Source organism: Moschus berezovskii, chromosome 1 (assembly GCF_049115385.1).
Source record: "Moschus berezovskii isolate FMDL1 chromosome 1, NW_MosBer_1.0, whole genome shotgun sequence".
Taxonomy (NCBI): Eukaryota; Metazoa; Chordata; class Mammalia; order Artiodactyla; family Moschidae; genus Moschus; species Moschus berezovskii.
In genome coordinates this window covers 154,381,880-154,397,003 of record NC_142460.1, presented here as the reverse complement: position 1 = coordinate 154,397,003, position 15,124 = coordinate 154,381,880, and the positions used below count along the sequence as shown (strand labels likewise).

The following is a 15,124-nucleotide window of genomic DNA, read 5'->3' as shown; positions in this document are numbered from 1 at the left end:
TGGGAGTCTTCATGTCTTAGAGTGGCAGATAATGTGGACTGTCGTGCTGGCTCTTTCCACAGACATCGCATGTGGACAACTTTCAGATTTAAAGTTCTGATATACTAAGATTATATGATAATTCTGTTATTCAAAAAGAAGAAAATCTCTTTTAGTTCTCGCCCCTGCCGATATTCCTTTATTAAATTAACAGCTTATGTAAAGATATGACCATTTCCTAGCAGCCTGTAAACTCACCTACCATATTTTCAGTGTGTGGGATGTATTGGTAGCTTTTTTCTGTAACATTACTTTTAGCTAATGTTTACTTTTAAGTTTTTTAGTCTCTTCTGTTTATCAAGTTCTTTCTTTTTAGATTATTGTACTTGCTTCAGCAAGAAACCTCAAGCACAGAATTGAAAACTGAATGTGCAGTGGTATTGGGAAGTCTTGCTATGGGTACTGAAAACAATGTTAAGTCTCTACTAGATTGCCATATTATCCCTGCCTTACTGCAAGGTATGTAAGGAAGTCATTTTTATACAGGTAAAAAGTAGAATCAGTTTGCAGCGTTTTAAATATAAGTTGAAATCATGGGTCTCAAATCTGTTTTCTCTTAACAGGGCTACTGTCCCCAGACCTGAAGTTCATTGAAGCTTGCCTCCGATGCCTGCGCACCATCTTCACCAGTCCCGTCACTCCAGAGGAACTACTGTATACAGTGAGTTTTAGGTGTTTTTCAATCATCAAGTTACATTTTTACTAACAGCATACTTCTGATTTACTTAGCATCTCATAACCTATCTTAGCTGTGATAACTATGTTATAGAAAAGTCTCAAGAAGTATTTGAATTGCTAATTTACAAATATCAAATGTTCTAGGCTTTGTAAAACAGTGAAAGATATTCTCAGACCTTGAGAAATTTATAAGCTGGGGTTTTTTGTTGTTTTTTGTTTTGTAAAGACCCTTCTTAATATGTACACATAAAGGAAACACACTTAATGCACTCACTGTAGGTTAAATCTGGTAGAGGAGGCTTTATAGAGAAGGTAGAATTTGACCTGGTCTTGAATAATGGATAAGATTTCAAGAAGTGTAGAGAAAAGAAGCTGTTCTAGGACACATCTTTGAAAAAGAGAATATGCAGGACAGTGGACAGAATAGTTTAATGCAGGAGGGGAATCATTATTCATTTCAGCTGGAGAGGTGAACCAGAAGCACTTGTTAGAGGCTTACTTACCAGGCTAGAATCGGAGAATACGTGTGAGAGAATCTAAAGATCTAGAGAGTCATTCATTGGTTTTCAAAAACTTCAGGGATTATTAGGGTATATTTTTATCTGTTGCTTATCTGGGGCTTTCTTAATAAAATTATCAAGGCTAGTATTTTGCAAACTCTCTTACCCACAATTCACAGTAAGAATTATTTTTTCCACTGCCACACTGTGTGTGTGGGGTGGGAGGTGGGGGTGCAGAATCATGGTGGGAGTATCTTGAGATAGTCTTCACAAAACAATTGCATGAATGTGGTGCCTTCTGACTTCTATTTTATCCTTTTTCATTTTAAAAAATGTTGGTTGTGATTCTCTGAGCTGAGATGCAGAATCGTAGTTTCAAAGTGGATACATATGTATCAGAGATCTTGTCCAGGGTCACGTTTTACAGATATTTCAAGAATATAAGTCAAGAGGCACAGGCAAAGCAAGCAGGGAGAGGGACATGTCACGTGCCTCCAGAGTTTGTTTTTCCTACATTAGACGCTTGCTCCTCTGGCCTGTAATGATGCCTAAGGTCTGTAAATGAGGCTTGTGGGTCATCTCAGACAGCAGGAAGCTAAATTATGAAGCATCTCAATTTTATACCTCAAGGATTTGTGTAACATTCTTTGGGGAGCCATGCCTCATAAATCCATAGACCATTTACTACAATGGTTCTAAAACTTGAGCATGCACCAGACTTACCTAGAGAGCTTATTAAACACAGAATCCTGGACCCTACCTCCAGAGTTTCTGATTCAGTCATTGTGGGGTGGGGCCTGAGAATATGCATTTCTAACAAGTTTACCGGTAACTGAGATGCTACTGGTCCATGAACCAGTCTTTGAGAACCCCTGGTTTACCGTCAGTTCAGTTCAGTCGCTCAGTCGTATCCGACTCCTTGCTACCCCATGAATCACAGCACGCCAGGCCTCCCTGTCCATCACCAACTCCCGGAGTTCACTCAAACTCATGTCCATCGAGTTAGTGATGCCATCCAGCCATCTCATTCTCTGTCGTCCCCTTCTCCTCCCGCCCCCAATCCTTCCCAGCGTCACAAACCTCTGTCCAGAGTTCATCAGGCACTCTATCAGATCTAGTCCCTTAAATCTTATTTCTCACTTCCACTGTATAATCGTAAGGGATTTGATTTAAGTCATATCTGAATGGTCTAGTGGTTTTCCCTACTTTCTTCAATTTAAGTCTGAATTTGGCAATGAGGAGTTCATGATCTGAGCCACAGTCAGCTGCTGGTCTTGTTTTTGCTAACTGTATAGAGCTTCTCCATCTTTGGCTGCAAAGAATATAATCAGTCTGATTTCGGTGTTGGCCATCTGGTGATGTCCATGTGTAGAGTAAGCACTTATAAATTGAGGAAGCATTCTCACAGCATTCTATATAGAACTGTCCATCTGAATATCAGTCTGTTTACTTAAGGATTTCCGATTGTCATTTTTACAAAGAAATTAAGCCAATCACTCATCTTCTTTACCCTAGAAGTTTTTCCCCAGCCCTCAGCCTAGTAATGGGGAAGGGATTGACCCTGGTCAACTGATTCAGCTCCTTCCTGCTCTCTCTCTAAATTGATTTCATGATCTACTAATGGATTGTGGTGCATATATACCAACTTAGCTTCTTTTTGCAAGAAAAATTAAGACACAGGGACTTAAGGGACTTTCATAGGATACCTAAATTATGAAACAGTCTTATGCCTCAGAGATTGTGGAGACTCTGAAAAATGTTGGGTGGGATAATGACAGAGTATTATTTCAGTGTAACTAACTGACATCTGTGGGTAGGATTGTATATAGACCAGCTGCCATAGCAACCCAGGCACTAAACTAAGGAGCACACAATGCTGTTGAAGAGGGCAGAATGTCTAGTTTGAAATTGTTTATCAGATGAGTGACTTTGGGGAAATTATGTAACTGTTCTTTGCCTTGTTTAATCAACCAGAAACTGCAGATATGTAACACAGCAGCTTGCAGTATCTTAGTTCCCTGGCCAGGGATTGAACCTTGGGCCCACAGTAGTGAACGCCCTGAGTCATAACCGCTGGACTGCCAGGAAATTCCCTCATTTTGTGTTTAAACTGCTTATGACAACACAGGGTTATAACAAGCAGGGGGAAAAGATTCTATTTGTAGGCATCTTCTACAAAAATAGCCTACTGTTTTCCTACTTAGCTTTTATGTATCTCGGGCATTCTTTTCATACTGAGGGAAACCCCAAACCTTGTTTATCCCAACAGTGGTATTCTTTTAAGTTTCCTTCCTTGCCCTCTGTTGTCTTTTGTCAAAGTGTGGTCTGTGGACCAGCAACATCAACCATTAGTTGGGAGTTTGCTAGAATGCCAAATCATAAGTCGTACTTCAGACCTACAGAATCAATCTATACATACAAAATATCCCCTGAGAACATACATGCAATGTGCGTTATATCTGAAAAGCATTGCTGTAGGACTTATGACAGCATTGACTAGAGCACTCAAGCTAAGTCTCCTTTTACATCTGTGGTTGGGGCCAAATATCCTCTCACTGTGTAAATCACGAAAGAGATTTTTTGAGATCCCTGAGGCAGATTGGGTGGATTCTTCTTTCTTCTGTACCATCATGTATGTTGTGAAGTGTTAATAGTAGGCAGAGAGTGGGCTGTAAGTGAGAAGCTGCTATTATATAAACTGTCTTGTCTTGTGAAGACTGAAAGTAGCTCACTACAGTTACTAGAAGTGTTAATCTGTTACTGATACTTACCATATCAGCTCAGACTTCAAAATTGTCAACTTTTATTTTAATACAGTAATTCCTCCTTATAAGCTATGTAGTAAGTATTTATTTATTATGTCACATTTTCGTTTTGGAATAGATTATCTCAAGTCTTATTGAAATGATTTTGTTTTATTGTGGGGATGTTTATGGGAGAGAAATTGAGAAGTTCCTGTTCTTGTATTTTATTGTCAAGCATGAAAATTGAAGCCCCTTTCCGTGTCCTTTGCCTAGACAGTTTTGATTACATGTTGCTTTTGTATTGCTATGTTCCTTAAACAGACTTGATTTACTGTCATTAAGAGGCTTACATGTGTACCTGTCCTTGGAAATCAGTGTTAAAGACAGTCACCAAATCTGAGTTCCTGTTGCTCTGCTCTTCTTCCCTTTCACTCCAGGATGCCACGGTGATACCGCACCTCATGGCGCTGCTTAGCAGGTCCCGCTATACCCAGGAGTACATCTGTCAGATCTTCTCACACTGCTGTAAAGTAAGAACCAGGATAACTGTTCTCTATAATGTAAACACTTGTATGCCCTCAGGAGATGTGCCTTCTTGGTATGTCCTCCTGGAGCTAATCTATACACATATAAGCAGACCTATGTATGTAATTTCTCCTCTTTTTTTTTTTGACACAAACAGTAACAGACCATACATACTGTTCTGTACCTTGCATTTTTTACCTAACATTTTGAGGGATATTCCATATCAGTACATAAGGAGCTTCCTCTTTCTTTTTTAAAAAACAGATGAATAGTATTTTATTGTATAGATGTACAATAATTTGTTCAACTTTTTTCCTACCGTTGGGCATTTAGCTTGTTTCCAGTCTTGTGCAGTCAGTGCTGCAGCAAATAGCCTGTATGCAAGACATTTTTATAATTTACAAGCACCCTCATGCACTAACAGAACTCAGCTTTCTTTTAGCGTGATAAGTAGCATTAGCCAGCTCTGTTCAGGATTATCCATCAGTTTAAGTAGTTAAATATAACTAGACTTCAGGAAACATTGTAGTGTGTTTAAACCCAAGTAGCAGTGACAATAGTAATAGCCTTTGCCTACCGATACACTAACAACATGTGTCTTTGAAAACAACTGATCTGATGATCTCTGTATTGTCATTAATTATAAAAATTTTTTATTTTTGTATTGTTTACATACAAGCCCGAAGTAAAATTTATAATAGCATTTTAAGATTGATCTACAAATTTGCATATACTAGTATCAATATGAAATAAATTTACATACTTTGGTCAGGGAGATAAAGAGGTTTCTAAAATATTTGTGTTCTAAGCTAATCATCATTAAAGTTTTGAAATTCTCTCCTTGATTTATTAAGAAGCAAAAGAAGGCTAGTAATAATATTGGTTGAAATCCTAACTTCTAAATTGTTGTCACTTCCTAAGCAGTTATTCACATTTTGAGACCAGTCGTTTGGTGTGTAGGAACGTGAGGGCTTATGTACTTCCTGCCCTGAGGAAACTGCTTCACTAACTCCAGGTTCATGCAGGTTGATTTGGAGAGATTCAAGAGAGACGTAATAAGAATAGAACAATAGTTCCTCCTCTTTAGTTGGCTCAGCCACTAATTCCTTCATTGTAATTGTTTTTACACAATCCTGTCTACAACCACAGAGAGAAGGAAGAGGTTCTTTTGTTAACATATTTGCTGCAATTTGGACAAAGAATTTGAGGAATTAAAAGGTACAATATCTTGTAAGTGATGGAGAACAGTATGTACAGAGAATTGCTTTGTGTTTCACCATAATTTCTAAACATAACTCCAAGACTGAAAACAATCTAAATGTCTAACTATATGTGTATATATGTAGTATTTATATGGGGCCTCCCTGGTGGCTCAGTGGTAGAGAATCCACCTGCCAATATAGACATCACGGGTTCAGTCTCTGGGTTGAGAAGGTCCCCTGGAGAAGGAAATGGCAACCATTTCAGTTTTCTTGCCTGGGAAATCCCATGGACAGAGGAGTCTGGCAGGCTACAGTCCATGGGGTCACAAAAGAGTCAGACACAACTATACAACAAGTATTTATATATAGTATTTTTTATAAATATATAGTATTTATAAATATATAGTATTAGTTTACCAATTGTGTTAAAATGGGGAAAAGAATATACTTGGGTGTTTGTTTGAATATATGTAAAATGTCTTGAAGAGTATAAAATAATCTATTAGTATTAGGTCACCTGAAAGTGGGAACAGTTTGGCTGAATACAATGGGAGAGCAGTGAAGTACAGGGAGTAAAGGCAGCCCCCTGCCCACTTAGCTGTTCTGCTGAACATTACCTGTATATAAGTCAGCATGTTAAAATTTGTAAGCCAAGGCTAATTGAGGCTTATCTTCATAATTTATTCTAGTTATATATTTATTAATAGCTAAGAAAAAATGGATCAGATTCTTAGGAGACCCTTCTTTTCCTTGGCTTCCCCATCATAGTCTCCACCACTACCCTTATAATGAATAAGCCAGAGTCTCGTGTTTCAAATGAGTCAATTCAAATAGAGCATTTAGAGCAGGGCCCCACATGTAGCAGGTACCCAGTAAGGAGTACCTGTAATTATAACTGCCGATGCATGGGTGAGAATGAGGTAGGGAAAGAATACACTTCAAGCCTATGCCCTGGGAATGTCAGTATTTTCAGTTATTATAAAAGCAAGTTTGTACTGTTCTGAATGGATATATACTGGTAAATAATATCAAGAAGTTGTACTCTGGGAATTTGTCCTCATACCCTAAGGATTTGCACTGAGATTCAGCTTTACTAATATTCAACAAAACATTGTTTATAATAGTGAGACATTCAGTTCAGTTCAGTTCAGTTGCTCAGTTGTGTCCGACTCTTTGCGACCCCATGAATCACAGCACGCCAGGCCTCCCTGTCTATCACCAACTCCCGGAGTTAACTCAAACTCATGTCCATTGAGTTGGTGATGCCATCCAGCCATCTCATTCTCTGTTGTCCCCTTCTCCTCCCGCCCCCAATCCATCCCAGCATAAGAGTCTTTTCCAGTGAGTCAACTCTTCGCATGAGGTAGCCAAAGTATTGGAGTTTCATTAGAAACTACTTAAAATATGTAATGGGGGTTTGCATGAGTAAACTGTGGAATATTATGTAGTGATTAGAAGTTAGAAAATGTATAGGATCAGTTAAACTTCAATTTTTTTAATTTGTGGAAATTAAGAGAGGAATTGCTGTGGTTTTTTTTGTTTTTTTTTTTAAGTAGTCTTATGCTAAAGCTGAAACTCCAATACTTTGGCCACCTCATGCGAAGAGTTGACTCACTGGAAAAGACTCTGATGCTGGGAGGGATTGGGGGTGGGAGGAGAAGGGGACGACAGAGAATGAGATGGCTGGATGGCATCACCGACTCGATGGACATGAGTCTGACTGAACTCCAGAAGCTGGTGATGGACAGGGAGGCCTGGCGTGCTGTGATTCATGGGGTCGCAAAGAGTCGAACACGACTGAGAGACTGAACTGAACTGAACTGAATAATAAATAAAATGTTTAGGAGCCTATAAAATAGAATATGGCTCTTTTACTACTCAGAGGTAAAAAAATGCTAATCTTTCCACTTCAGATGATGGATATTTTGGTCTAAGAAAGAATGAACATCTGCAAGATCCGTTATTGGCTAAACAGTGAATAGGAGAAGCTGGTTTGAGAGCTCTTTTTCTACACTAGGAACTGGTTTCTTCTGTTGAATCCAGACAGATAGCCTACTTTTTGATGCTACACTTTTATCTCCTAAATAATGATAAACATGAAATACCATCCTTGTCTTGGCTTTAATTGACTTTTCATTATTTGAGTGGATGGGTGGGACATAAATGAATTAAGTGCTGGGAAAATTGAAGTCTTGCATTAACCTTTAGTCACTTTGAAGATCTTCAGTAAATTGATTAGTAGAAAACAGAGTCAGTAAAGAATAAAATACCTGAATTTTCCTATTTCTTCACCTGCTAACTCTAAGGAGTGGTAATTTTAAAAGAAATGAGAGAGAAAGAACTAAAACATGTTTACTTCCCAGTTACAGAGTGTTGTTTCCCACCATCCACTGCTCAGACCTCCCTGATGTGTTGAGGTAGCTTGGGCTCTGGTCTAGTTTCTCATGTAGCTAATTAGTTTTAGACTTCCTCTGACTAAGTCATCAGTCTTAAGTTGTAAGAATGACTACATTGTCTCCTTGGGCATAGGGGATAAGGGCGTGCAAGTGAATTGCAGAATTTGGAGTGCTTCTATTGCTGTGATGATATGAGGGCCAATGTCAGAATATTCTGTGCCCCCTTCCTTATTCTGGGGAGGTAAGGAGACAGCGAGCCATTCTAGAGAACTGAGATGAGAGGTAAACTGTGACAGCCCTTTGCAGGACTAAAAACAGTGTCTACCATGCTTTTTGGGAATGGGTTTATACAAATGTAGAACTGAAAATTCTACATTGCAATGAATGTGGTTTTCCCCACTTAAGTAAATGTGTTATTGGAATGAATCATTACTCCTGTTAATGTATTTTCTCTTTTCTTACAGGGTCCAGATCATCAAACAATTTTATTTAACCATGGTGCAGTTCAGAATATTGCTCACCTACTAACCTCAGTATCTTACAAAGTAAGATGTTAAAAATTATGGCCTGATTTTTATATTTTATTTTTGGTTTTTAGCGTCTTGGTCTGGAAAGAGGCCCACATATTTTGTTGTTTCTTTGATAGATATTGTGATCAAGAATCGTATTTTATCAGTAAAATGTTGTGAGGCATTGTTTTTCCTATAGAATGCTTTTAAAAACAATCTTACTTGTGATCATTAGTAGTCTCTTCTGGTATGGTATCAGTGCCAAACTTGTATGTACCTTGAAGTATGTAGGAGCAGTGACTCGCTTGCTAGATCAGAAAAGACTTCAGATTGATTTCCTGTTTGAAATCTTTATTTAACCACATTGATTCAAACTTCCAGCATGGTGGTGGTAGTTTAATTGCTAAGTCATGTCTAACTCTTGCGACCCCATGGACTGTAGCCTGCCTGGCTCCTCTATCTGTGGGATTTCCTAGGCTGCCATACTGAAGTGGGTTGCTATTTCCTTCTCCAAAACTTATAGCATATACCCACATATACATCAACATTTAAAATGTGTTCTATTTTGTATTTTGAGTTAAAAAAAAAATCAAGGGTTTTCAGGTGTGTTAATTTAATTTCTTTACTACCTTTTATATACAGGTAAGCAGTGTCATGATATTCTATCAGGCATTTAGTTAAAACTTTGATCATTTCATTATTGTCCCACTAGTAAGTTGTAGCAAATATTGGAACACTGTCTTTCTTGTGTCACATTAGAATTAAGTATGGTAGGAATTTCCTTTAGAACAGAGAAACAGTCATTCTTGTCTTCTATCTATTTATGCTGATCCTAGTCTGCTGTTGCGGAGAAGGCAGTGGCACCCCACTCCAGTACTCTTGCCTGGAAAATCCCATGGACGGAGGAGCCTGGTGGGCTATAGTCCATGGGGTCGCTAAGAGTCGGACACGACTGAGCAACTTCACTTTCACGCATTGGAGAAGGAAATAGCAGCCCACTCTGGTGTTCTTGCCTGGAGAATCCCAGGGACGGGGGAGCCTGGTGGGCTGCCGTCTGTGGGGTCACACAGAGTCGGACACGACTGAAGCAACTTAGCAGCAGTAGCAGTCTGCTGTTGTGGTCCTTAGCTTTATTGCAGGTATGGCCTGCTAATATGTATGTTTTCCATACCCCAGACATCCAAAGTTATTAATAGATCTCGGTGAAGATCTCATTAGGATAGGAATGGGGGCTGGAACCAACTTGAAACTAGCTAGAGGCAAGGGGAAGAAGTGTATGCTAGAACTGCTTCCTCTGCTCTGCACAGAGCATTGTAGGCTGAGACCAGTTAGCACTTGCACATCAACAGACAGTTGCTGGTGTGGTGATCTACTGCTCTTCTTTTCCATCCTCTAGCTTCGTTAATTCCCCTAGTTCTTCCTCCATTTCTTTCTTTTCTTTTCTACACTGGACTTCCTTATCTACTATGGAAAGTTACAGATTGTGGAAGGAAAAAGATTTTGATAACTACTCTTGCCAAGGTTTGCTCCACTGACAAAGTGTCATGAACATATTCTAGGTTCCACCTGTGGGCTTGTGCTTGTGCTGCAGAGCATCACCCAAGTGAGGGACAGGGCTTCCTCACATCCCAGCTACCTATCCTGCCACTCTCGGGCTCCACAGAAGAACCTTACTCAGACTTAGAAGTAAGGCTTAGGTCATCTGGTGAAAACTGAACAGAAAGAATGAAAACTAACAACTTAATAAACTATGTTGTCTGTGGTCAAGAATTTGAGCCTTGGTGTCATCCCAGATTACCTAGTTTTGAGGTATAGTAGCATAATTCACGGAGAAGGCAATGGCAAGCCACTCCAGTACTCTTGCCTGGAAAATCCCATGGATGGAGAAGCCTGGTGGGCTGCAGTCCACGGGGTCGCTAAGAGTCGGACACGACTAAGCGACTTCACTTTCACTTTTCACTTTCATACATTGGAGCAGGAAATGGCAATCCACTCCAGTGTTCTTGGCTGGAGAATCCCAGGGATGGAAGAGCCTGGTGGGCTTCCGTCTATGGGGTCGCACAGAGTCGGACACGACTGAAGCGACTTAGCAGCAGCAGCATAATTCATGGAGAAGGAACTGGCAACCCACTCCAGTGTTCTTGCCTGGAGAATCCCAGGGACGGGGGAGCCTGGTAGGCTGCAGTCCATGGGGTCGCCAAGAGTCAGACACGACTGAGCAACTTCACTTTCACTTTTCACTTTCATGCATTGGAGAAGGAGATGGCAGCCCGCTCCAGTGTTCTTGCCTGGAGAATCCCAGGGACGGGGGAGCCTGGTAGGCTGCAGTCCATGGGGTCGCCAAGAGTCAGACACGACTGAGCAACTTCACTTTCACTTTTCACTTTCGTGCATTGGAGAAGGAGATGGCAGCCCGCTCCAGTGTTCTTGCCTGGAGAATCCCAGGGACAGGGGAGCCTGGTGGGCTGCCGTCTGTGGGGTCGCACATAGTCAGACAAGACTGAAGTGACTTAGCAGCAGCAGCAGCATAATTCATATAGTCTTCCCTGATGGCTCAGTGGTAAAGAATCCACCTGCTAATGCAGAAGATACAAGTTTGATATCTGAGTTGGGAAGATCCCCTGGAGAAGGAAATGGCAACCCATTCCAGTATGCATCTGGGAAATCCCATGGACAGAGGAGCCTGGTCGCAAAGAGTCGGACATGACTTAGCAACCAAACAAAAACAACAAAACACAATTCATAAGTATTTCTAAAGTTGAATTAGTTAGTCCTTTTTTGAACTTTTTTATAACTTTCTTTCCTGTTCTCTTCCCCCACTTCCCATGTCTATAAGAGTACTTTTATAAGAGTACACAACTATAAGAGTACTTTTTTTGATCTTCTCTTCAGTTCTGGTTTGCAGTTTGGGAAGAAGAAATGTCTCACTTGAAAAGAAGTTAGTTATTATTATTATTAAGTTCCCTTTGCCTTATCAACATTGTATTTTTTACAGCATTCTTTTAAATTTGATTGGGATTTATCTAGTTCAGTTTTAGTTGCTACTTTCCTGTTCTTTCTTTTCCATTATTTCAAAATTAATTTTAACTTTTTATAATTAATTTTAATTTACAGTACTCTTCAGATATACAAGTCTAATTTTTATTCCCTCAAACCCTTCCTTTAGTACTTTAAGCAGATTTAAATAGTTGTTTCTTCAGAAGGGTTTAGAATCTGAGAGATTAAAATTTGTATTTGCAAAATTAAAATAAATGCTTTGTTTATTTTTATAGGTTCGAATGCAAGCACTGAAATGCTTCTCAGTTTTAGCTTTTGAAAACCCCCAGGTATCGATGACCCTGGTAAATGGTAGGCTGGAACTTTCAGTGGCACCTACATAATTTAATTTATGAACTTTGTAGATTTAAAAAATTCCTTACTCTTTTTTACTTGTTTTATTTCTAGTTTTGGTTGATGGAGAGTTGTTACCACAGATTTTTGTGAAGATGTTACAGAGGGATAAGCCCATTGAGATGCAGCTGACATCAGCAAAATGGTAAAAGTGAAGATGGTGTGGGAGAAAGATACAGCTTTACCTGTCTACTGTGGACGGCCTAGTCAGCTCACTCTCAATCCCCATCTTGTTTGGGGATTTTGAAGTTTGACAGTCATGGGATTATATCATATCTTTTTAAATGGTTATGAGTTTTGTACTCAGTTTGCATGCAGAACTGGAACTCTCATAACATCTAGGACTGTACAGAAAATTACTTCAGTACATTCCCTTCTCCTTGTATTTCAGTTGAAATAATACAGAATTAGATCAGATTTAACGAACACAGATTATGCTAAGTATTGTCAGGAGAATATAAAGAAACAGAATTAGTTGAAGTTGATAACTAAGGCATGATTTCAGAGAATGTGACCTCCTCCTCTTTAGAAAAACAAAACTAAGATTCCTCATAAGATAGTTACTTAAGTTCTTATTAGCACAGTTCCTGGCTCATGTAAGCATTCAATACATGTTAATTCTGTAATTATCAATTCATTACCATATAGAGTTTATACCTGTTGTGTAGGGTTCTGTGCTAAGTGAATGGTTTAGTTCCAATATTTAAGGAGCTATGGCTCTAATGTTTTGGCCCAGATGAGGAATTTTCAGTGAATCATCCTTGCATCATGAATTTTCTGTTTTCTATTTATTTATGTGGTTTGTATTTTTTGTTCATCTGCTTTTTGTCTTCAAAACATTTGCCTTTTTGTCAGTAAGGTAATGGTCTCATGGAACTGGCTTCAAAAAACAAGGCAGTAACAAATCTTAAGATAATGATAACAGTAATAAAGAATTTAACTCCTACAATATAAGTAAGGAATTTTACTGGTTTATTTAAAGCTTTCCCTCAAAGCCATAACATGGGGTATTTTATTTTATTTTCCCTCCTGAAAAGGAATCTAATTCAAAATGGAAATTCATTAATGCTTAGAAAGGAGAATGTAATTTTATTCAAAGTCAGATACAATTGTGAAGGTAAATTGTTCTTCAAAAGAACAAATCATTAACTAATTCTCAAAGCCACTACTGGTAACATCTGACTAGTTAGTTAATATCTTAGGGATAGCTGTTTGTAAGTATTAAAGTTAAATGCAAGTTAAATGCTTCTTCTGTGATAATTCTGCTGTTACTAGATTTGAAATATCCCAATTTAACCTCATTTAAACTTAGATACTTTGTTGACTTTATATTTTACTTAAAAATTTTTTCCTTTTTGTTATGGAAAATTTCAAACGTAAAAAGTATAGAGAAAGGTATAAAGGACTCAAGTGTACCCAACACCTCGCTTTAATGTTTATCCACTCATTTGGCCATTTAATTTTGAGACAATTTTGTAGGTATTTAAGAAATATCTGGCTTACTGTCTGCATATATCAGATAGTTTTCTTTAATTAACAGAATCTCAGGTAAGAAAGTGTCAAAACCTTCTCCCTCACGATAAGTAAGAGTAGTTGTCTTTTTTCTCCTCTATAATATCTTAAAAGCAAGTAAACTTTTTTTTTTTTAAGTTTTAAAATACTAGCAAAAACTTATTTTCTGCCATCTTATTTCAGTTTAACTTACATGTGTAGAGCTGGAGCAATTCGGACAGATGACAACTGTATTGTATTAAAGGTGAGCTAATTAATTCTTTCTATAAACATGTGAAAATTACCCAGCTATTTAAGCGTTGACTATAAATATTGATATTCCTTTCCCTTTTACATATTTATCACTACGGCATTTGAACACAGCAAGAAATAATATTAAAACGTCATGCTCTTCAACGGGATGACTTGTAGTTTTTAAAAACTGGTTTTAGATGTGTTTTGAAAGTCAAAGTAAATCTTTGCTTGTCAAACTTTTTCACTTTTATGGTAATTAGAAGGAAGTAAATACTATAAAAATATGTAAGATTCAAGTTAAATAGAAAATATATTTTAATACTTGATTTTCATTGTTTTCAACACAGTTTTGTAGGCAAGCAGTTTGCTCACTCTTCAGATGAAGACTTAATTTCACCCTCATGGCAGATAATAAAAAGGCATAATGAAAAAGAATAAGTAAATAACACTTGAAAGCAATCATCATTATTGTGGTGTGTCAGATGCAACTAGAACTCAGAAAAGCCCAAATGAAAGACTAGCCCTGAAAGTCCTAAGACCTGGATTCTGGTTTTAGCATTTCCACAAGTGACTGGGTTGGTAGCCTTGGGCATATCCCTTATTCTTTTGGTGCCTCAAATGCCTAATTATGAAAATGGGAGCAATAATTCCTGCTCATCTATCCCACAGGGTTATTGAGAATAATATATTAAATGCATTAAACTTATTAACTATACAGAACAGCTGTAAATAGTGTGTCATTTTATGAGTATGAAATCTCTCATTATCTGTGTTCAAAATGAACCCAAGGATAAAAGACCATTAAGAAGATTAATGTTTTCTTTAATCTTTGGTGAAGCAGACAGTTGATGTAATGAGATCTGAGGACCCCTAAGTAGGTAGCCCTGCATGGAGCACTGAGGGCTTCCACATCCTTACTTAACTACTCTATCCCTACTTTTCTTTCTCATTGATAAACTAGGTTAATAGTATCTTCTTTGGGTAGTAGTTGTGAGCATTAAATTCAATAATCCATGAATTTATGGTATTGATAAATGTTGGTAACTATTCAAAGGAAAATAAGAATAAGGCTTTCTTCTTGGAAGCCTAGGGTTGTATCTTAAAGATGGAACCAGCCTGATAAGAGATCAATAGTGAACAGTGAAGTGCTGAACTCTGTGGTAAAGCTATGATAGGAACTTAGAACAAAACATAGTTGACTGTGGTTGTAGAGGAAAGCTTCTTATAATTCTATGGTTTCAGTTTCTCTTTCTACATCAACCTTTAAAGTTAATTCTTCAGCCTTAGAAATATAAACATGAGATATTTTTAATGAGAACCTAATGTAGGACTTCCCACATAGCTCAGTCAGTAAAGCATCTGCCTGCAATGTGGGAGACCTAGGTTCAATTCCTG

At 38.2% G+C, this 15,124-nt stretch overlaps 1 protein-coding gene across 4 annotated transcripts in view; it reads left to right on the top strand.

Moving 5' to 3' along the window:
- ARMC8 (armadillo repeat containing 8) overlaps positions 1–15,124 on the top strand; it is a 104,321-nt gene that overhangs the window by 40,945 nt on the left and 48,252 nt on the right. For all 4 annotated transcript variants that reach the window (XM_055413056.2, XM_055413032.2, XM_055413062.2 and 1 more), the window contains 7 exons: positions 356–498; positions 603–700; positions 4,399–4,491; positions 8,549–8,629; positions 11,866–11,941; positions 12,038–12,128; positions 13,679–13,739. In XM_055413056.2, the coding sequence (XP_055269031.1) occupies positions 356–498; positions 603–700; positions 4,399–4,491; positions 8,549–8,629; positions 11,866–11,941; positions 12,038–12,128; positions 13,679–13,739 (643 nt within the window). The remainder of the gene's footprint in view (positions 1–355; positions 499–602; positions 701–4,398; positions 4,492–8,548; positions 8,630–11,865; positions 11,942–12,037; positions 12,129–13,678; positions 13,740–15,124) is intronic.